General features: G+C 37.6%; 1 protein-coding gene across 6 annotated transcripts; it reads right to left on the minus strand.

Annotated features, from left to right (window-relative positions):
- Positions 1 to 450: 450 nt before the first annotated feature.
- On the minus strand, positions 451 to 20,283 carry tmem269 (transmembrane protein 269). 6 transcript variants are annotated; one of them, XM_056238454.1, is made up of 8 exons: positions 20,091 to 20,283; positions 13,135 to 13,192; positions 9,467 to 9,515; positions 6,565 to 6,712; positions 6,215 to 6,312; positions 2,594 to 2,737; positions 1,828 to 2,028; positions 451 to 1,532 (listed from the first exon to the last, which is right to left on the minus strand). In XM_056238454.1, exons 3-8 carry the CDS (start codon positions 9,513 to 9,515, stop codon positions 1,423 to 1,425), a joined length of 750 nt encoding a protein of 249 aa, XP_056094429.1. In that variant the 5' UTR covers positions 13,135 to 13,192; positions 20,091 to 20,283; the 3' UTR covers positions 451 to 1,422. The 6 variants fall into 6 exon arrangements, with proteins under 6 accessions (XP_056094429.1, XP_056094439.1, XP_056094448.1 ...); XM_056238464.1 differs by having other exon boundaries at positions 20,167 to 20,281; XM_056238473.1 differs by lacking the exon at positions 9,467 to 9,515 and having other exon boundaries at positions 20,091 to 20,282.
- Positions 20,284 to 21,802: the final 1,519 nt, after the last annotated feature.

Consider the following 21,802-nt stretch of genomic DNA (forward strand, 5'->3'; position numbering starts at 1 on the left):
TTAATGTTTTAAAATATTATTTTTCAGTCTAAGTTCACTACAGTATTAACAAGTAAAAAGGCCTGAGTATTTTTTTCTAGCTGTCTCTGTTTTCAGTGTTTCACCTTCATCTATAAGCTTTTTCTTTTGAACATGTGTTACAACAATTTTCATGTGACTGCCTGCCTATTTTGAATAATAGTGTCTGCTAAATTGATACATGTAAATGTTTTGACAATTCAAGTGAGATTTTACCATTAAAATAACTTAAACAACCTTTTTTCCTGTCACAGGACATCATTTTAAAAGAATGGGTTTAACTTACTTTGAGTAGGCCTACATTTCTAATTACTGCTTTTTTGCTGTTGCACAGCAGTAAAAGTACTGCAGTATTTTGATGGAAATAGATACCATGGTACAAGGGTGTACCATCCAAATCCCTCACAGATAAACCTTTAAAAAACACAGACATTTTCTTTTTAACACCAACTAAATTTTAATAAAAAGTAACCACAAGTGGTGCACAAAACACAAAATAATGCCTCAATACTGTTATGTTGCAGGGTAATAATCTCTCATTGAACCTGTGAACAGAACATAGCAAATCCAATGGAAGATCACTTGCTAAACAAGTAATTACTGATTACTGAGTCAGAAAGCAGGACCCCTTAAAACAGAGGCCAACTGATACAGATAAAACTCATTTATCAAGATTAAACCAACTGCCACATTCTTCATATTTGAGGAATTTGTTTTAAAAGGCCTAGCTAATATTATATGGGACATAAAGTGTTGATCAAAGTCACACATGAACCAGGCACCAGATAAACTACATGAGCCACTACCTTATTCATACTGTAGTGTTTTCTGTTTTATTTTATTTTTACATGAAATGACACAGATCATATGCATAAAATTCCCTTATGGTATTTATTTAAAAAGGGGGAATGTAATCAGAATAAAGAAAGCAAAAAATATGATTATGATTAAGAGTTGAGTTGTCTTTTTCGGATCAGTCTCTTAAACAATAACCACAATTAAAAAAAATAAAATAATAATAAGCATAATTCTACAAGTATAAATTCCACAGCAAATTTGACAATCTCTACTCTGCTTCTTGCCTTTTCAGATTCAAATCAGTCAGGCTGAACTGTGCAACAAACACCACACATAGTGTATTAGAGACCATCTACTGTGTCTGTGTCAACATGACCTTCAAACACATGACAATATGTGTGAAGCAGAGGCAAAGAGCATTTCTCATCCTTAGCGATGAAACAACAGCAGCAATCAAAATGTCCGTACTGTAGGCCTCCTATTGTAGATCATGTAGATTTCATGAAGCTCATCACCTCAAAACAAAAAGTGATTTTTCTGATTTTCTAAATTGGTTTGATTTTTCAGGGGTTCTCTGTCGAATGAGCCTCATAGGCCATTACCCCTTTACACTTTGCAGCTCCAAAGGGTTGTTGGAAACAGTATGTAGGAAACTGACCATAACAAGTAGTAAACACAAGCTGGAGGGAAGGAGGGGCAAAACACCATGGCAATTCCTAAATAGAAAAAAAAAAAAAAATTATGCAATCATTTGGTGAAAATTGGTAAATATTTAAATGTACATGCTAATTTCCCTATTTTTACACTGAACACCCACCTAAAACGAATCTTTAAAAGCAGCAATAATTGGATTACATTTACATCATGTAACCTTTAGTAAATCTCAAAATGAATATTCATTTTAATACAATGTTGTAATGCCGAATTCATTCTTTTGCATTTTATTAATTTAGACAAAATAGTGTAGAACTTTAATTTATTAGCTAGTCATTTATTGTTTATTGGCTTTACCGCCAATGTAGACCACCTTCTTCCAGGCCTGAGACTCCAGTACTCTGTCATGAGGGTAGAAGGTCTGACTGACCATGAAGATAATCATGGCCACTGCTAAGATTCTCAGTACTGCCATATTTCCTCCAGTCAGCAGAGAAACACACACTAGGATGGCAGAGGAGTAGATGCATGGTAGGCCACGGTACATGAACGGGATTCCTGCGGAAAACAGCAGACACATCTCTAACTGACAGCCACTTTTTATAGGGATATATACCGTTCAAAAGTTTAGAAGTTTTTGAAAGAAGTCTTTTATGCTCACCAAGGCTGCAGTTGATCAAAAATACAGTAAAAACAGTAATATTGTGAAATAAATGTTTTCTACTTGTAATTTATTCGTGTGATGGCAAAGCCGAATTTTCAGCAGCCATTACTCCATTCTTCAGTGTCACACAATCCTTCAGAAATCATTCTAACATGCTGATTTAGTGTTCAAACATTTCTTACTATCAATTTAGTGATACTTTTTTTTCAGGATTATTTGAATACAAAGTTCAAAAGAACAGCATTTATTTGAAATAGAAATCCTTTGTAACATTACATGCTTTTACTGTCACTTATGATCAATTTGATGCATCCTTCCTGAATAAAAGTGGTAATTTTTTTTATCATTATAAATGAGTGAGATTTCTCTTGGGTTGGCAAACAGAATAGTTCAGCTAAAGACAAAGGTTGTGTGTTATGTATGTATTGTATGTAAACAATCTTGGTGGAAGTTCCTCACCACTAGAGAAGAAGCAGAGACGAGTAAAGACAGACAGCACATACAACATGCACAGGATGTTATCCAGTAGACTGGGTGTCCTTAAGATGAGAGATGTTGCTATTCCAAAAGTTGTGAAATCAGCAAAATCATCCAACTTTGCACCTGCAGTAAAAAACAAAACAAAAAACATTGTTGCATCTCAAAAACACAACATTCAATGCACAAGACACTGTCCCTACAATAACAGACTGCGGTGCATCTAATAAATTATATACATATACTTTTGAACATCCAGCAGTTAGTTGATCCTGTTATGCGACTCATTGTCGCAGTTGTAAATATGACAGCTTTCTCCTTCCATAAGGGCATCACGATGGCTTTGTTTCCAGGCAGACCGTTAAAGAACGTGACACACGTCTCCCGGAAATCCCCTAGAATTCAACCAATCAGATAATGACTTCGAAACTCCCGAATTGTTTCCCATTTTGTGTGCCTTATGCATCAGACGTTCAGCGAATGGTCTGTGGGCATGACATCTGAGGCTAAGACTAGCTGACATGCCAAAATCCCAAGTTTTGGCTCACAGTTTGTAACAGCCAGGCACTACGGTTCAAAGCGTGATGTGGAAACGAGTTACTGGCATCACAGTTAAGCACTCATCGACTTAAAACTTCCGGGGAAGGGCTCTGAGCTCGGAAATTGGCCTGAACCCAGAGTGCTCCCCATCCTTGACTGGGATAGAAACCAGCCAAGTGTGAGGCGATGGGTTGGTGGAGGGATGCTGTGAAACTGACGCGGGACAGAGGTGAGGGACGGCTATATATACCAGCTTCCTCTTGCGATGCGGATTGGTTGATTACCTGAATGTGCTCCTCCAGAACTTTAAATAAACTTAATTTAGAGTCGCTGAATCGTTTTCTTTTAAAGAACTGTGTGGCAAGCAGGGCGGGGCCGAGAGCCATGGGAATGGAGCGAGGCCGGTTGCATGATTGCTAATGCGCCTCGAATGTCTCAAGGAGGAGCTCTGGGAGGATAAAAGGAGTGACAGCAGTGAAGGATGATAGAGGACCAGGCCTGGACTATTTACATTGTGTTTTGTTATGTTTGTGCAGCAGGCGTCCGTGAGGGGCTGCCGCTTTACTTTCGTTTTGTGTTTGTTTATTTATGAATTAAAGTTATGTGGAACATTCGCCGGTTCCCGCCTCCTTCTTCCCTGAACACTAACCTTGCTACAAACTGATTGACGGAAATGAGTTGGACTTCCCATCACTTGTGCTGACAGTTATTGTGATGCTAATCGATTATTCTGTTGTTGGATTACCAGTCGACCATCCGTTCCATTCCCATTAATGCACTAAACTATTAATTAAACTATTAATACAATCTGAAAAGAGAAACAGAGAAAAATCTTCATGCCAGTCCAAAAAAGCTCATTATCATCATCTATAAACAACATTCAGGAGTTTCTTTATCTAGAGAGGTGGGGGCATGTTTTCACCAGGTTGGAACATTTGAGTGTGTGTCCAAACAAGTGGACTGGTATTCCAATTCCGTGGTCAACAATTTGAGCAATGTCAAATATGTTGGTGGTCCAAAGCATCGGGATAAAACAAACAATCAGAACATGATCCCCCTGAATTAGGCTGCTTCATCACAAACGAACTGTTCAATTGCCATAAAAGGGAGGCAAAACAACAACCATCAGTGAGGTCATGCAGAACAACAGAGCGACAACAGAAAGCAGCTCAAGAGTACAAGTGACTTGGCATTGTGAGGGCATTGCGGAGCTATTTCAGGCAGCTGGGTGGACGTGACCACCTGCACAATCCACTGGTTTCCCACTACAGAGTTGGCAAGGTTTCGTGGTTTGAAAGAGAAAACCTGCTTTTTTTTTCTTTCTTTTTTTGTGTGCGGAAAATCTGCGTACAAACGGTTTCGCGAACAAATCCCGATTCATCAATAACTTTCATTCTTAATTTTCTAAATTTCCGATTTTTTTTTTAAACAAGCTGTGAGCTTCCTCTGCATAAAGATGCAAATACGCTTATGTACAGCTTGCTAATCAGAGGTCTGTAATCTAGGTCTGTATTAAAGGTGTTTATTATTATCGGGGTTCTTGTTACGAGTGCTATTATGCGAGAGCGTCATGTTTGCGTGTGGAAAGCCCTTATATGGACATGGTTTGGGCAAGTTTTATGATTTATAACCTTGGGCATGCGGTCACTCATTTAGAATACTCCAAATTCAATAACGTAAGAATGATGTTAAGAACAAATCCATGTGCGTACGCTTTAGAATCATTTACAATGAACTGTGTTAGAGTTTTCTTTTCACAATATTTCAAATCCCTCAGTTCTCGCCATCTCTGAAAAGTCAAGCCAAAGTCTAATTTTATTATGAGCTCTGTTACAGATTCTTTAGTGTGCTCCATGTCAAACTTTCTCGCTTGTTGTGACAACTAACCTATGCCACTCACACGTTAAAGAAGCTGAAGATACTTTTCTCTATTTACAGATGTGGCGAGAGTGACGTACATAAGCAATGTCCCGCAAAACCATCCCGTCAGGTCTAAAATATAAACACTTATTATAGGTTTACCATAGTGAATCAGGGTAAGACTAAAACACATTCTGGAAGATGTATTGACTCATTTAAATTTATTTCATTTAAATTTATTTCAAGTTACAAATGAATGCATTTTTCAATGAGTTCATTTTAGATGTTGACAGAGTAACAGAAAAATTCAATGTTTATTTATTCATATTTTTTATTTAATTTAGCAGAAGTATACTATAGCAGTGGGGAAAAAAGTTGGAATAAATTATCAATTTAATAATTCAAACATAATAAATGTAAATAAGTAACTTTTTAAATGGACAAATTAACAGATACATTTAAAACCACTTAATTTTAAATTGAAAATAAATTTTAAAATTCGGCATTGTCCTCACTGTGCCTTATGTGCTATTGTATCTGTACTGTACCACACTATTTGCAATTTTTTGTTGACCTGTGTAATCTTTTCTGTCCTTATTCTTACCATTTTAGTTCTTAGTGGGGTTGTAAAATCTAATTAATAGCATATAACATAAAAATGTATGTTTATATAATATCTATGTGTATATATATATATATATATATATATATATATATATATACACACATACACACACACACACATATTATATAAACACAAACTTTTATGTTAGATGCGATTAATCACGATTAATTGATTTTACAGCCCTAGTTCAAGTCCTTTCTAGTGTTTTTAGTAGTTTATATAATTTACTTTAATCTGTGTTTGTCTGGTCCAGTCTTGTAGTCTGGTGTTGTTTTTATGTAGAACTGTCGTCCTGGAGAAACGTTGTTTCGTTTCCTTGTGTACACTGTATCTCAATGTATTTCAAAATGTTGTTAAATTAAAGAACAAAATGTAATGCTTATTTTAAATTGCTTTTCAAAATATAATTTTACAACTGCTTTTCTTTACATGTTTATGTTTGAATTATTAAATTGATCATTTATTCCTTCCCTTCCTTTTATTTCTTGATAAGGGGACTGAAGATAAAAGCATCTAAAGCAACAAGACTCACTCCTGGCCCCACTCACTTGAACTTAAGAACACTCAACACTACTCACCCAGTGCAGAACAAGCATTCAGTTGCCTAGCAACCGCTCCATCTGCTAAATCCAGCAGGTAACCGATCAGAACCAGCCAGCAGGCCGCATGGTGATGGCTGTGAATAACAGGGACATAAAGAAAGAAAGCACAAAACTACAATTAAGTCAAAGAGATTTAACTGAATTTAAGCTCAAACTTTTTTTTGGCTGCTGGCTGAAATCCCTTTAAACTTCCTTCTACTGTAACAACATTCCCATAATGAATTGTCACCAAGTCAAATAGATTTATCTCAAAATGAAAAAAGTTATATTTCTTTATGCATTTGATTTTCGCTGTGAAGTACAAAATCAAAAGCATGAATGCATACCCGTTGAGACTGCAGAGGATTGAGGCCATGCCCATGAGCATGTTGGCAACAGAAAGAGAGTTGGCAGCATTTTTCCGGGCAAACTCCTTTAGATGCACCCAGTTAGCCTGTTCGTTTAGAAGCAGTTTGTTAGCGTCCTGGAAAAAGGCTACCAAAAAAAACAACAACAAAAAACATGAGCAATTACACAACAGCGAGTTCAGTGCATGTTTGAAGAGCTCTCAGTTACATAAAAATATATTAAAGTGTGAATTGAATGAATTCCACTGAAGTCAACTAGTTAAACTTTATTTAAAATATCTGTTAACTAACTATAAAGTGCAAGTTCTTCCATAGTCTAAACATGTGATTCTTGTAATTATTCACTTATCCTCTCTAAAACATATTAACATAGTATTATTAACATTAAACAGAGGACCACAAATGATTCTCTCACTTATTGCAAAAAGTGTTAAAGCCATATTTCTTAAAAAACAACCTTTGTATTCACATTATTATGTGAATAATAAAACAATATAATTATGTAATAAATAGTATAATTATATGAAATAATACGCTTGATGCGAAAAAAATGCGTTTGATCTGAGTTTGAGTTGGTTTTGTGTTCTGTAGCCTGTGTATGTGTTTGTCACCCTGGTTTTTCATTGATTGATTATTATGCACTGCACCTGTTTCTCGTTTCGCTCATTGGTTTGTGTTAGTATATATTGAGTCTGTTTTCAATTAGTCTTGGTTCCATCTTCGTTGCTATTAGCAGGTTGTTCTGTTCATGGTTTTTGATTCCAGTATATGCTGAGTACCTTTGTTATTTTTTAATAAATAACAAACTGCAGAAAATAGATCCTGATCTCCTCGGCATCAAACCCAGCAGAATGGATCTAGCGGCAGTACAAATCCTTATCCTTTCACAGGGGGATTGTTCCCTCGAGGAACAGACACAGGACTTCTTAGACCTGCTCCATCTCATCCACTATGGCGGCGCCAGCCTGTGTTTTTCCGGGCAGGGCTCAGTGCGAAGAAGAAAGCAATTTTCAAGAATTTTTCTAACTGGGTGCCACTTCAGTGTGGATGCCCGACCCGTTCACCTTTTGTGAGTAAGAGGAGGATTACTCTCACCAGTGCCTAAAATCCACTCAATCCCTTAGGAGTGTACTCTTGATGCCACAGTCGTCTCGAAGTTCAAGGTGGAAAAGGAGTCTGATCAGGTGTGAGAGCCGATCCCTGTGTCCGTGCCTGTGGTGGTATTAATAGAGGGCATTGAGTGGAGCCCCGCAACATACTCCAGGCACTGTGATGAATTTGACACCTAGTGTTACTATTGAAGAATGTGAAGGCATCAGTTTCAAGTCTTCTTTCTAAAGCACTGTACAATATTTGTCATTTCAATTAGACAGTAATTATGACATTCTAAACGATATGCTGAGGTATAAAAGACATTTACCCGAAAAAATAAACTCTTGCTCACTTGATTGATATGATCAAAACAACCAAATGACTGTTCATCCCTGTGCACTAAAACCACAAAGCACTATTACCATAGCAAATTACACATTTTCAACAGAAAATAGAAAGATGTTTTGGGAAAGAACATTACTGGAGTTATGATTCATCATCACATGATCTACAACCATTAGCCCTCTAAAACTGAAGCTTTGCAAAAGGGTTTTGTTTACACTGCAATTTGTTCAAATATTTGAAAACATTTTTTTTTTTTTTATCTTTAAACCTTTAAGTTACTTTTGGCGCGCACCCGTGTTCGATTGACGTTAGAGTTTGGTTCATTTGGATAAGAGAATCTGGTGTTGCTTTGACTACAGTGTTTAGAAAGTGGTCAGCAATCAGTTGATTGAGGGAGTATTAAAAATGGCTGACATAACCATTTTTACAACGAGACGCCTGTCTTTGTAAAAGAAGTTATGCTTGCTCACACCCACAACAACTGGCAATCATGCAGTGCACTGCAGATTCAAATATTAAAGCAGCATTCTCAAATCATTTACTCATCAACCATTTTTTGTACTGCATTCAAGCACCCATTACAATTTCATCCAGCAACTGAAATTGTTACACTATACATATGATAGTTATAAAGGTAAAAGAATATTAACAGTGAGAGTTCTCAAAATCGGTAAATAAGCAAGAAAGACTTGTTAGAATTCTAGTGCTTTTCTTTAAGTGTGACCAAGTCGGTTTGCCACTGAAACACTGCTGTGATTTTCAATGAAGTCACACAAAGAAGTCCTTGAGTTGGAGCAAATCAGTGGGCATAAAATCTAAATGAACATCTGAAGTGGTTGAATTTGTGTTTTCCTAGAGAAATTCACATCATCGTTTGTCACATTTTAGTCATTATGCTATCAAAGATCTTCATTGGAATGCTTGTGGAGACTCAAGCCCCCCATTTGCAAATTTGATATGACAAAAGACACAAACATTTGTATGCATGACAAGGTCTTTGCAGGTCAACTTTCATTTTTTGGCATGTGCTGCTTTTCTAGGTGAGGGAAGCATGCAAGAACACATGCACATTACGTGTAAATATTTTAAGCTCATAATACAAAAAATCTTGCCTATAGCATTCACAAAGACATTGAAAAGGTTTAAAGGTGAAGTGTGTAATTTTTGTGTCACTAGCAAACAAACACATCCCCCGTCTGCCACCGGTCAGCACAACAGATAGCTCTGCTTTAAACCCACACCATTGGTTGAGCCAATGTTGCTACGTCTGTCTGCTCAGACCAACAGAGTGTTGTTTTGATAGTGCCACAAAACCACAGTGTTCACATTTTCAGGGGGAATCAGAAAAAAAAAGGCTTATTATAGCCGATTTCTGCATATTAAACTAGGATTAAATCACACACTTCACCTTTAAGGAAGGGTTCCTACTATTGTGTTTTGTAACCTGAACTTGATGTGATTCCAAAGCCAGTCGATTTCAAGCGACTCTTCATCTGAAAGAAAACAGTCAATGAGACACAGCACATGCCAACACACAGAATTCACCATAGAGCTTGATGTTTGTTTGTATATTAAGGCAATTGGACCTCATTTCAAATTATTTCTGTAAAGGTTATTAAAGAATGTGAGATATCCATTGAGAATAACATAACCTTAAATGAATAAAGCTAATTAAAGTAAGTAAATATGAATTATATTGGTAGTGAAGACTGGAGTAATGGCTGCTGAAAATTCAGCTTTGTCATCACTGGAATACATCAAATTTTAAATCATATATTGAAATAGAAAATTATTTTAAATCACAATAATATTTCCTTATATTACTTTTTTACTGTGTGTTTAATTAAATAAATGCAGCCTTGGTGAGCATTAGAGACTTACCAACCCCAAACTTTTAAACAGTAGTGTATAGACCTATTATAGTTCAACCAAATAGTGTAAGTGTAGTGTAAAACTTTTAAGTTTTACAGTAAATGTATATGCAAAAAGATTTTAATTAAAATCAGCATGGTCTATTATATGTGAAAAATAATTATATAAGTTTCAAAAACAAAATGCCTCTCATAAAATGATGCAAAATACACTAGTATTGGACTAACTAATGAAATGTGGCATGACAGTGTTGTAGTAAACTATGAAAGTAACACCTTCTTATATTAAAGTGCCCCTATTATGCTTTTTCGAATATTACATTTTAATGTATTGTGTGAAAGTAAAAGGTCTGCAAAGTTTTAAAGATCAAAGTGCATGACAAATAAAGTTATCATCTCCCAAAAGAAAGAATCGATTCTGAACTGCCAAAACGAGTCATCAGTAAATCCAGTCTCACTTCCATAACATATATTTACGTACCTGTATGTAACAAATTTGCATAAAGCCATCCTATGGTCTTTATTGGATGCCCGCGAACAATTTCTACTTTGACCCGCCCTCAAACACTGTAGTTGGTTTGTGTTGTCGACATGTCGAGAAGATGCTGTTTACTGTGCTGCTAAAGCACTCTCTTTGTAAACACTTTCAAAGGATGAGGATGTGAAGAGTCAGGGGTTAAAATTACCATAGCAGTATAGCCTTTTGTTGTGTTCCTGTCATTTTACTGACGACTGCTTCTCAAATCTCGGCGAGGTCAACTCGGGATTTGCAAAACGCCAACTTGCTCCTCTTAAATCACAACCTGCAAGTATGATTAATTATTGATGTATATATTTCCTACTGAGTGTTCAAAATACGTAGTTTTGTGTTTTATATTGTGTACACCCAGTGCACCAGCTAACCAGATAACTCAAGTTAATGGGTCTCATTCACTAATAATTGGATTATTTCGTATTTGATTATTTCGAACTTCTCACGAAAAATCTCAGCCTAATTCACAACACGTGCATACGTACATGATTTGTTTTTAATCTCATTCTAATGTTAGTGAATTTGGAGTCTTCTAAATGAGTGACCACGTGCACTCGGTTAGTCATTTGCATAAAACACACCCAACCTATCTCCATATAAGGGGTTTCCGCACAACCACTCCTTTACAGCCTTTAGACACTCTCATCAAACATATGCCGCTCTCTCAACAGATCCTCGAGCCAAGTGTGTCATTCATAAAACCAGTTCAAATACAATAAACACCTTTTATACAGACCCAGATTACAGACCTCTTATTAGCCAGCTGTACATAAGCATGAATCTGCATTATTCAGAGAAACCTCACAGCTTAAGCTTTAATGCAGCTTTTCTTACTCTTTCACTGTATATGATGTAAAATATATTTAAGATGGAAGTAAATTGTATTATTTATTATAAATATTATAATTTATAATTATTGTATTATTTTATATAATATAATAATTGTGTTAAGATGAAATATAACTTCTTAACACTATTATAAGGCCGCACAGAGAAAGTGCTTTTTGCGTACATGTGGTTTCAGTTGTTCCTTCCTTTTTTCGCACATTTAGAATAGATTTTAGTACAAATGTTTTTGGTGAATGATTTGTTCGTGAAAACATTCGTACACAGATTTCACACACAAATTTGTGCGTATGCATGCTTAGTGAATGAGACCCACTGTCTAACTGAAATATTTCTGCTTTTCAGCTGTGGGCCCACTATTAGCCTACCTAAAATTGTGTCAATTAATGCACATTAATAATTCTTACTACCTTGAGTAATGATAAAGGATGAAGCGAGATTTTGGTTTACAAACTGTAATGTTACATCAGTCATTTACGTTAGTGCTCGGCTAACGTATGTACCGTTATTGACACAGTTAATGATACAGTTCCCACATGTGCACTTAGAAATATACACATCGGCTTGTTGATGGAAATACACTTGTTAATACTGACTTAGTAAAAAACTTACCACTGAGAAACGTCATGCTCAAGTCGTTCTTTTGAAGGAGGTTTGGGTTGATCAACTAGTTCTTCCAGTGTTTCATCATCTGACTCAGGCTCAAATTGATAAGGTAAAATCAATGCCATTAATACTGTGCTTACAGTCTGTACAATCGCTGAGGATTGAGGAAGCCTCCGGAGTTGAAATTCAAATATGGTAAGGGGGGCTTCGTTTCTGACATGTGCTATAAATTGTAGACAAATGACAACAAGACTGGGCCATCTGACCAATCAGAACAGAGTAGGCTCGTGGTTTCGAGAGACTGAATCTTCGAACAAATTGTTTCAAACTATTTGAGAAATTAGGTGATGTGCAATATTATGAGAATATGAAAGTGTTTTCTGGACTTGGATGGATGTAAACCTATTGTAGGAGACCTTAAAAACAAAATTAGGAACCTTTAAAACAGCAAAATAGGGGGACTTTAAGATAAGTGAGATACAGAATTATAGTAGCTTCCTGTTTACGGACCTTTAGATAATATGTAATTTGAGCTTTCGTACTATCTATCCAGTTTTACCTAGAGAAAGAACTAGAAATTAGTCCCAAGTCTAAAGGGATGAGTTGAAGCAGGGAAAATATCTCCTTTTTGTTGTGGCAGTGTAATCTTAACAATTGACAGAAATACCAAAGAGCATATCAACTAACTTTTGCTTAAAGACCCCACGTAGCCATTACCAAAGGTCTTCTTGCATGCTTAGTTCCTCTGCTCCATGTGACAGAAGCCCGGATTGACAGGATTAACGTTTATCTGTTTCTAGAACACTAATACGGTCTAATACTGTCCGTAGGTAGCACATCACTTCAGTTGCGTAACTGAACCTCAGTGTAAATAGGCAGGTTAAAAAGTATAAGCAACTTCAGGACAAATACTACCATAAGTCATGCAAAATAATAGCCCATATGTTTTTAAATAACAGACATATGAGCCTTCTACTAAGAAACTACTATTGGTGATGAATAAATAGTCAAAAATGGTCTTAAATCCAGCTCAAGATACTGAGTTAAAGTGCAACCTAGCCTCTAAAGCTCCAGAGCTGTCCTCAGCATATGAGGAAGTCCAGGCCTGTGCCAACCATTACTGACTGCAGAAACACAGCTAGTGCCACTCATTATTAACAATCCCAAACATAACAAACAGCCATATTCTTAGCTGTGCAGGGAGCAGAAATGACATGTACCACTGTTTTACATATACGGATCGATTAATCTACATACCAGATGTAGGAGTCAGAAGGATCATGATGGTCTCCAAATTTCTCCAAGTCAAACAGCACTGCAACTAAACCACATAAGAAAAGCAGCTTTAACATATGGCAATAAGAAGAATAACATAATATCATGGATTACAGCAAAAAACAGAGTGTATTGTGCGCTTTCAAGTCTTGCCTCACAGGTAGACCAGCCCACCAAGACACACCACTGTATTATGTAATATTGTAACATGGTGGGGTTTTTTTGTGCCAATTGCACTCTTAAAGACCCCCACTTAAGGCAAGAACAACCATTGTTTTTGTTGCGCTGGTCAATTTAGATATATTTGGGCTAATTCTATAACATGTCTTCTTTCAGACTTGAGGAAAGAAAACATCTAAGACACATTTAATTGTTTTTATTTTATTACTTTATCTATTTGCATCTGTAGATTTTAATTACAATACATATCTTTAAAACCTATTTTTCCCCTCATGCACTGAGCCAAAATTCTCCACTTCAATACCACTTACATACAAAAAATCTATATATCTAAATAGGTTTTTACATAAGGTTTGTTCGTTAAGTAACAAATGTCCACTAAAGGCAAGTTGAAATGAGAACCCATGTGCAGTTTATTTGAAATAAAACATGAACAAAATACAAAATAAACAAAGACCTGACTTGAATCATGAGTATGGACAAAACAAACTCACCAACAGCGGGTTAAAAAGACAAAGCTAGACAAGAGGCAATGATAACATGAGGGCTGTACTGTATGTACACAAAGGCTAATGACTCAAGACACACCTGAACACAATGAACCAATTAGAACTTGACACATGAACCAAGGGAACCAATCAAAACAGGCGAGTGAAGAGAAAAAGGACCTGGAACATGGCCTTGATCGTGGAACCGTGTCGGGCCTGGGCCATGGAGCAGTGGCTGAGACCAAGGACCGTGGAGCAGTGGCGGACCCTAATCATGGAGCAGAGGCGGGCCTGGATCCGTAGACCACCAAGGTGAAGCTGATGGTGCAAGAGACCAGGACAGAGTCGGCAGTTGCACAGAAGACCCCCACAGATCAGGAGGCCATGGCAGAGCAGAGACATTGACAACCCACCTGGGCGTGACAGAGCAGACATGGACAGACAGACTCCATGGCATGGGGCAGTTTGTTCATGGACAACCTCCATGGCTGTAACAGTGCAGGCAGAGAGTTTGGCAACAGCCTCCATGCCCGTGACATGACAGGCAGAATGGCAGATAGTTCGAGAACGGCCTCCGTGGCCATAGCATGGGGCTTAGACAGTTCACAGGTGCTCACCACCACCTCTGGAGGAGCTGTAGCGGTCGTTGGCGCCCTCTGGAGAAGCTGTATGCGGCCCACACACAATGATGGCGGCGGCCATTACGAAGCACCGTGGATAGTGGGATGACCTTAAGGACCACCGGACTTGGGACCCCTGGACTAGGAACCACCAGAGTCATGGTTGATAAATTCAATGTAGAACCAAGCTCTGTATGCACCGGAGCTTGGGTACTATAGCCCTGCACCCAAAAAAATTCTGGGGAAATCTGAGCAGTCATGATGTGAGGGGGCTGTGGCATGGCAGCCATGACGTGAAAGGGCTCTGACGTTGCGGCAATGACGTCTAGAGACTGTCCAGGTCATGGTGTGGTGGCCATGACCTGGAGAGGCTCTGGCATGGCGGCCATGACGGCTGGAGACTCTGCAAGAGACCAGGGCAGAGCCGGTGGAGCTAGAGACCAGGATGCAGCTCACAGCTGCACAGAAAACTGCCGTAGCAGGGCAGAAGTCTCACACAGAAAGCCATGGCGAAGCACAGATATGGACGGCCCACCTGGCCGTGACAGAGCAGACACGGACAGACTCCATGGCATGGGGCACAGTTAGTTCGTGGATGACCTCCGTGGCCATAACAGTGGAGGCAGAGAGTTTGGGATCAGCCTCCGTGGCCGTAGCATGGGGCTTAGTTCACAGGTGGTCACCGCCACCTCTGGAGGAGCTGTAGAAGTCGCCGCCTCTGGAAGAAGTGTATGTGGCAGTGTAAGAACGGCCATGACATCTGGAAACTCTGGCGTTGCGGCCATGACGTGACGAAACTCTGGCGTGGCGCCTGTGACGTGAAGAGACTCTGGCATGACACTCGTGATGTGGCGAGAGACTCTGGAGTTGTAGATAATGTGGGATTGAGGGGCCCCGTGTCCACAACTCCCACAGTAAATGAAGAACCGCTCAGTAAAAGTGCACAGTCATTGTCCTTGGCCAGAGTCCAGTGAGGGGTATTGTCCGGCATTAGGTAATTCATTAAGTCATTTAATCCATGCCGAAAAATATCTTTTAAGGCAAGATCATACAAGTCCACCTGGCAAGAAATTTCACAGAATTCCACAACATCATTGTCTATGGATCGATCACCTTGACGGAGGCGAAGCAGAGCAACTGCTGGGTTCATGGATGTTGGGCTAGCTTTCTGTAATGAATGTCCACTGAAGGCAAGTTGAACTGAGAACCCATGTGCAGTTTATTTCAAATAAAATACAAAATGAACAAAGACCTGACTTAAAACGTGAACTTAACATTCATCCTTTCCGCACATCCTGTACCAAATCCTTCCCTTGTGGGTCAAAATGACCCAAAGCCCTAAAATGATACTTTTTTCTTTTCCAGAAAGCTTGTATCATTTCATTTTTTAAAATATATTTTTTTCTATTTTATAATGCATTGTTTTTATAATTACATTTTTAGTTTTATTTTTGAGCATTTTTTAGGTTTTTCTATACTGAAGAATTCCTCACATATTCCATTTATTCCTAAGGGGGTCTTATAACCATATAAACTCCTCGAATTCAATACATTTTTGGATGTGTATTTGTCCACTCAGATGAACACCCAATTTAAAAAAATTATAATTATAATGAGATTTGAAAATTACCCGAGGGGACCAAACAAACTCACCAACAGCGGGTTACAAAGACAAAGCTAGACAAGAGGCAATGACAACATGAGGGCTATCCACAGAGGCTGCGTCCCAATTCGCATACTATCCGTCCTAAATAGTATTCGAAAATAGAATTAGTACGTCCCAAATCGTAGTATGTTTAAATGAGTGTTCCAAAGAGACCCGGATGGTCTACTATTTCCGGTCAGAATCCGAAGTGTAGATCGATCATAGACAGTAAAAGAAATGGACACAGCGACCCCATTGATTTCAACGGAGAAAATTGAAGCACGTTAAAAGCTGATAGCCAGGCGTACTGCGCAGGCTCAAACTGAGCCTGTCGCGTGAGCAACCTGTATGTCTTCTAGTAGCTGTGCCGAGTGAAATCTGAATAATTCCCTTCCGAATCTCACAGAGACGGAGAGAGTGAGTATTAGCTGTCCATGAGCTAGCAGCAGGATCAACTTTATGACTCTCTATGGGCTTCTCCCTCGACTTTATCGGACTTTATGCTTCCACGTCCCCCCAAATGCCTGCGAGCTTCTCCTCCTGTCTATACGGTAATTTCTGTACTGTGCGACGGAGAGTCGATTCGTTATGACGCAATCGTTAGCCTATTTTTACAAAAACTGCTTCTACGGGGCCATAATGTAAGATACAAGGTAATGGAGCCTTTTATACATTGTCGTGTTTCTTTAGAAATAAATAATGGACAAATGGAGTCTTTGGACGCCTCAGATGTAAAGTTATTCGCTGTCAAAGTGACGCCAAAATGAATGGGAGTCAATGGAATGCTAACAGCAGGTGAAGTTCTGCTACAATGGCGACTCCCGCGAGGCTTCAACTTCCGGCTGATGGATTACCCTCTTGAGATCGATGCACACTCTAACGGCTAATATTGCCCACAACCCATCGCGCATTGGACGAGGATTCGGTTAGAACTACAAACAAAAAAACTACAGACATGGAGGACGTTTGAGTCCGGCAGTTATGTAGAGAGGTTTAGATGAAGGGGTTTGAGTGATTAATTATTAGTATCTAACCTGACGAAAATTTATTTATTCAATGTCGGCTACATTATATTGCATCTGCAGCAGCATTGTGAACTTCATTATATTCAAATTGCAAACACATGAGGAGAGTCTCCACATGAAAGACCCACGACTGGCAGATGAACGTGCTACTTCATTTCTCTCCGAAACGGTAAGAAATTAAATTAGATTGAATGGAGGATTTTAACTGTGACAAGATGATTGACAGGGCAGTTTACGGTGACAGGATGCACGCGACAGAGCTGTCCGTTAAAGATGACGAAGTAGTATGTCCCAAAGCTTGCCTACTCTTTTGCTACACACTCAAAAGTATGTACTTTTTCTTCACAAAAAGAGTACTTTTAGGGCGTAGTATAGACCTTATGTAGCCACGCCCCTTTTCCGCGCTGAGCTCATTGTCTTTTGACTTCCGGTCTGTATTTTCACAGCGATCTTGCCTAGTTATGAATGAACGGCTCGTTAAAAAAAATTCCCAAGGTCCATTTGTTAAGATATGCTTTACAATGCTTATCATAAACATTACAATGCTCATGATACCTTTCGTTAACTCTACAATAAGTAAATCAACTTCAGCTAATTCCTGGACAGCGATGCCATAGAAATATACAGAGCAACCGCAAAAACGGAAGTTCAAAGACAATTTTCTAAAGATGGCGGCGCCCTCGTTTCTCTGGTGCATAAGGTCTATAAGTAGGCGAATTGAGACGCAGCCAGAAATTAATGACTTAAGACACACCCGAACACAATGAACTCATAAACCAATAAGAACATGACACATGAACCAAGGGAACCAATCAGAACATTACACATGAGACTAGGGAAGCACATGAAAGGATCACAAGATGGGGTCAAGGAAATCACATGACAATGGGAAAACTTCAAAATAAAATACATGAAAACATAGACATGAATAAAAAAAAAAAGTATTTTTAACATTATTTTCTGATTTCTGGAGTGATAATAACAGAATAATAAAAGAATATCCAAAATCCCTTCTGTAAAAACTCTGATAATAAAAATGAAACAAGAATTTTGAACCTGGCTTTAAAATGTTCGGATTTCTGTTCTGGAAATAAATGCAAATTAGCATGTATGGGTTAGATAATTAGACAATGCCTCAAACTGGGTGCCGGTAAGATGGCAGTACAGACATACCTGCTTGGCAAGGTACGTCGTGCATCTTCGGAAAGCGGAGCCGCACGCAAAGTTACAAAAAATGCCTTGCACACCGCCACGTGTGCACTCGACGGGCACGACTATGGAAGCTTGTTTCAGCCACTGAATTGTGAATTATAAAGTCAGAATTGCTAGATAAACATTTGCAATTGCAAAAAAAAAAGAGTCTGAATTGCGAAATGTAAACTCGCTGTTGTGAGAAAAAAGTCAGAATTGTGAGATAAAAAGTCACAATTATTTTTAAATTGTTTATTTGACGCCATGACGTCATTTTTTTCCAGCGCACCTTTGTGCTCGTGCAGACCATAGACTGTAAAAAAAAGGTGCAGACACGGCGAGTATAAACCATAGACTGTAAAAAAAAAAGTGTCATTTTAAATGTATGCCGGAAGTATTTTTTAATTAAGAATTTAAAAAGAAAAGTATAAAAAAATTATTTTTTAAAATATAAAGTTATTAAAATATAAAGTATAATATAATAAATATTAGTAGCCTATATTATTAATAAAATAAGTACAATATAATTATAATAAATATAAGCATACTAAATAAAAATGTGTTATTTAAAAAACAAGTTGAAATAATGCAATGACTTTTAAAAAAACGCATAGACCTCGGATAGTTACAGTAGGTCTACTTACAGTAGGTCTGTCTTTTTTAACCGTTAAAACAAAAATCACTATAGAGAAAATGAAATACTATGAAAATAGATTAATTTTGTGAGTTTTGTATCAAATTATGTGATTTTCGTTGATTGAGATCTGACTGGCTGCAACAGCACATTTCCGCTTGGGCGAGCGATTCACATCTGCCATTCGCGGACAGTTTCCTGCGCATGAAATACCCGTATGCCAGCAAACCAATGAGAACGCGGGACGATGATGACGATGCATAACAACAGAGCGTGGGCGCCAAAGCTGTTGTGTGGATCCGCTTACCATCGTTTGGCAAAAGATGACTGACAGTTACATACGTATTACCAAAATTCTATCACGTAAGCTATATGGTACACCTCAAAAGAGGGAATTTATAGTGTTAATACCAAGACGAGAGTCCACGAATGGCTTGGGTATGCGGAGCATTCGCAGTTAATATGGACCGCACGCCCCGAGATCATGCCCGAGATCCATTCAAACGCACTTCGACTCCTGCCTCAGGACCGTATGTTGCACATAAATTGCATTAAAAAAACGCCATAAATTACATACGGAGAATACTGTCTCAGCCTTACTAAAGAGGAAAGTCTTGTTATCTAACAAGTTGTTAACTACACTTGCCAGTTCACAACTGAATGATGATGCTTTATTAATAAGGTTAAGTAGCCCATGCATCGAGAAATTGGCATTTATGACTAAAACATACACAATTTTTCTGCAATTGTAAGGCTGCGTATGCGCAATGTCGGTGCGATCTTATAACTATAGGCTATAAACAGGTACTGCACTATCTCATTGCTGTAGTCTAAAAACAACTGCGTATACTACATCAGACAGCTATTGTCTTGTAACGTTATCCGTATCCAGTTGCAATATGTTTTCTGTGCTCATCTACGTTACAGCATTACATTTATTTTACTTACGGACACACTGTACTAAACATTATACTGAATGAATATACTCTGATTCTCGTTCTGCCCTATACAGAATTTTTCCATGAAGTCGTTAAATTAAGCATTTAATATAGCAATACTGTTACGTTGCGTATATGGACAACAATATAAAGTATCTCTTATCTCAAAATGTATTGTTTTAAAACTTGATATGTCACGATGTGAGAACAAACTTACCTTCAAAGTCGAGCGACAAATAACGGCTTTTGCTGGATTTATATATCGACGACACAGTATTTTTAATTTTACTCACATTCAGTGGTTCCCCAAAAACAGTTATGGCCTTTAATGGACGAAGATGACATTTATGTTAGGCTATAGACTGCACCTGTCACAGACAACGCAGTTCGCATTTTCAGCGCGTCTCCTTTTAAAGGCAGGATTTACTGGAATATTCCACCGGAAATGACATCGAAATAGTTCTAGTACTTTCTCTACGCACATCAAAATAAAAAAAATAAAAAAACACGTAGTTCGGCATCAACTGTACCTAGTCTGGTCGAGCGGGGAGAATAGGTTGCAGAAGAGAGGAGGGGGGAAAGAGCCAATGCAGACACTTTAGTGTTCCTGCACACATGATAGCCAATAGAAGTCATATTCACATACATTTTGTAATATTTTTTATTATAAAATATTATTTTAATGTGTGCAATTTAATTTATATCACTGTATGCTGTCCTATATTCTCCTTACAATAAAACAAGTTATTCTCAGTTAAAGGGCTATAGTTCACCCAAAAATGAAAATTGTCATCATTTAGCCTATAACCTCAAGTTGTTCCAAACCTGGATGATTTTATTCATCTGCTGAACACAAAAGAAGATATTTTGAAGAATATGGGTAACCAAACAGTTGATTGGCCCCATTGACATAGTATTTTTTCCCCCATACTATGGAAGTAAATGGGGACCATCAATTGTTTGGTTACCCATATTCTTCAAAATTTCTTCTGTTTAACAGAAGAAAAAAATTCATACAGGTTTGTAACATCTTGAGGGTGAGTAAATGGTGACAGAATTTTCATTTTTGGGTGAACTATCCCTTTAACTTTGCATTATAGTAACCTACAGTAGTATTTATGACACTGTCACTGTAAAAATGGATTCATTACGTTATCCTCCCGAGACCCAGAAAAAAGTTTGGAATTTAGCATTATTTCATGTCATTATATTGTTCAGCGCATAAACAAATTAAAATATATATATATTTTTTTGTTAAAAATATATATTTTTTTTCACATGCTATGTCCATTGTATGGACACCAGGCAGGACTCAGTTTTTTAAAAAAGACATGTATAAGCAAAAGCAATGATTTTCAATTCAATCAATTTTTAGGATTCAGGATTTCTTTTAACCAAACTTTGTATAAACATGCTCCTCAACTATGTTATACAAGGTATTAATGTGTTCAGGCAAAATGTAATGAATAATGTGTAGTAATCGGTAACATTTTCATATCTAATATTTCATAGGGAATATATAATATATGATTTCCCTAATCACTCGTTTCTCCCAAACTGCCTGATAAATATGATTCAAGTCCTGATGTGGACATGAAATCAGTGCCCTGTTTTGTAACAGTCATATTTTGATTAGAAACCCCATAACATTTTCCTTAAATGTTATTCATGACAAATAATTAGAAAATTAGTTAACTAAAATTAAATGATAGTTACAAAATATATTTCCATAAGAGTGCTACATTTAATTAAAACTGACATTTAAGGGATCAGAGAAATTCAATAAAATATGTCCACTACAGTGGACAAAAGTCTATTCCTGGGTCCCAGGAGGTTATTACAACATACTAGATCACAAACTAAAAAAAAAAATATATATATATATATATATATATACACACACTACCACCTATAGTTCTCTTTTTGCCT

This window comes from Rhinichthys klamathensis, unplaced genomic scaffold (assembly GCF_029890125.1).
Source record: "Rhinichthys klamathensis goyatoka isolate OS25496 unplaced genomic scaffold, OSU_Roscu_1.1 h1tg000020l_1, whole genome shotgun sequence".
Taxonomy (NCBI): Eukaryota; Metazoa; Chordata; class Actinopteri; order Cypriniformes; family Leuciscidae; genus Rhinichthys; species Rhinichthys klamathensis.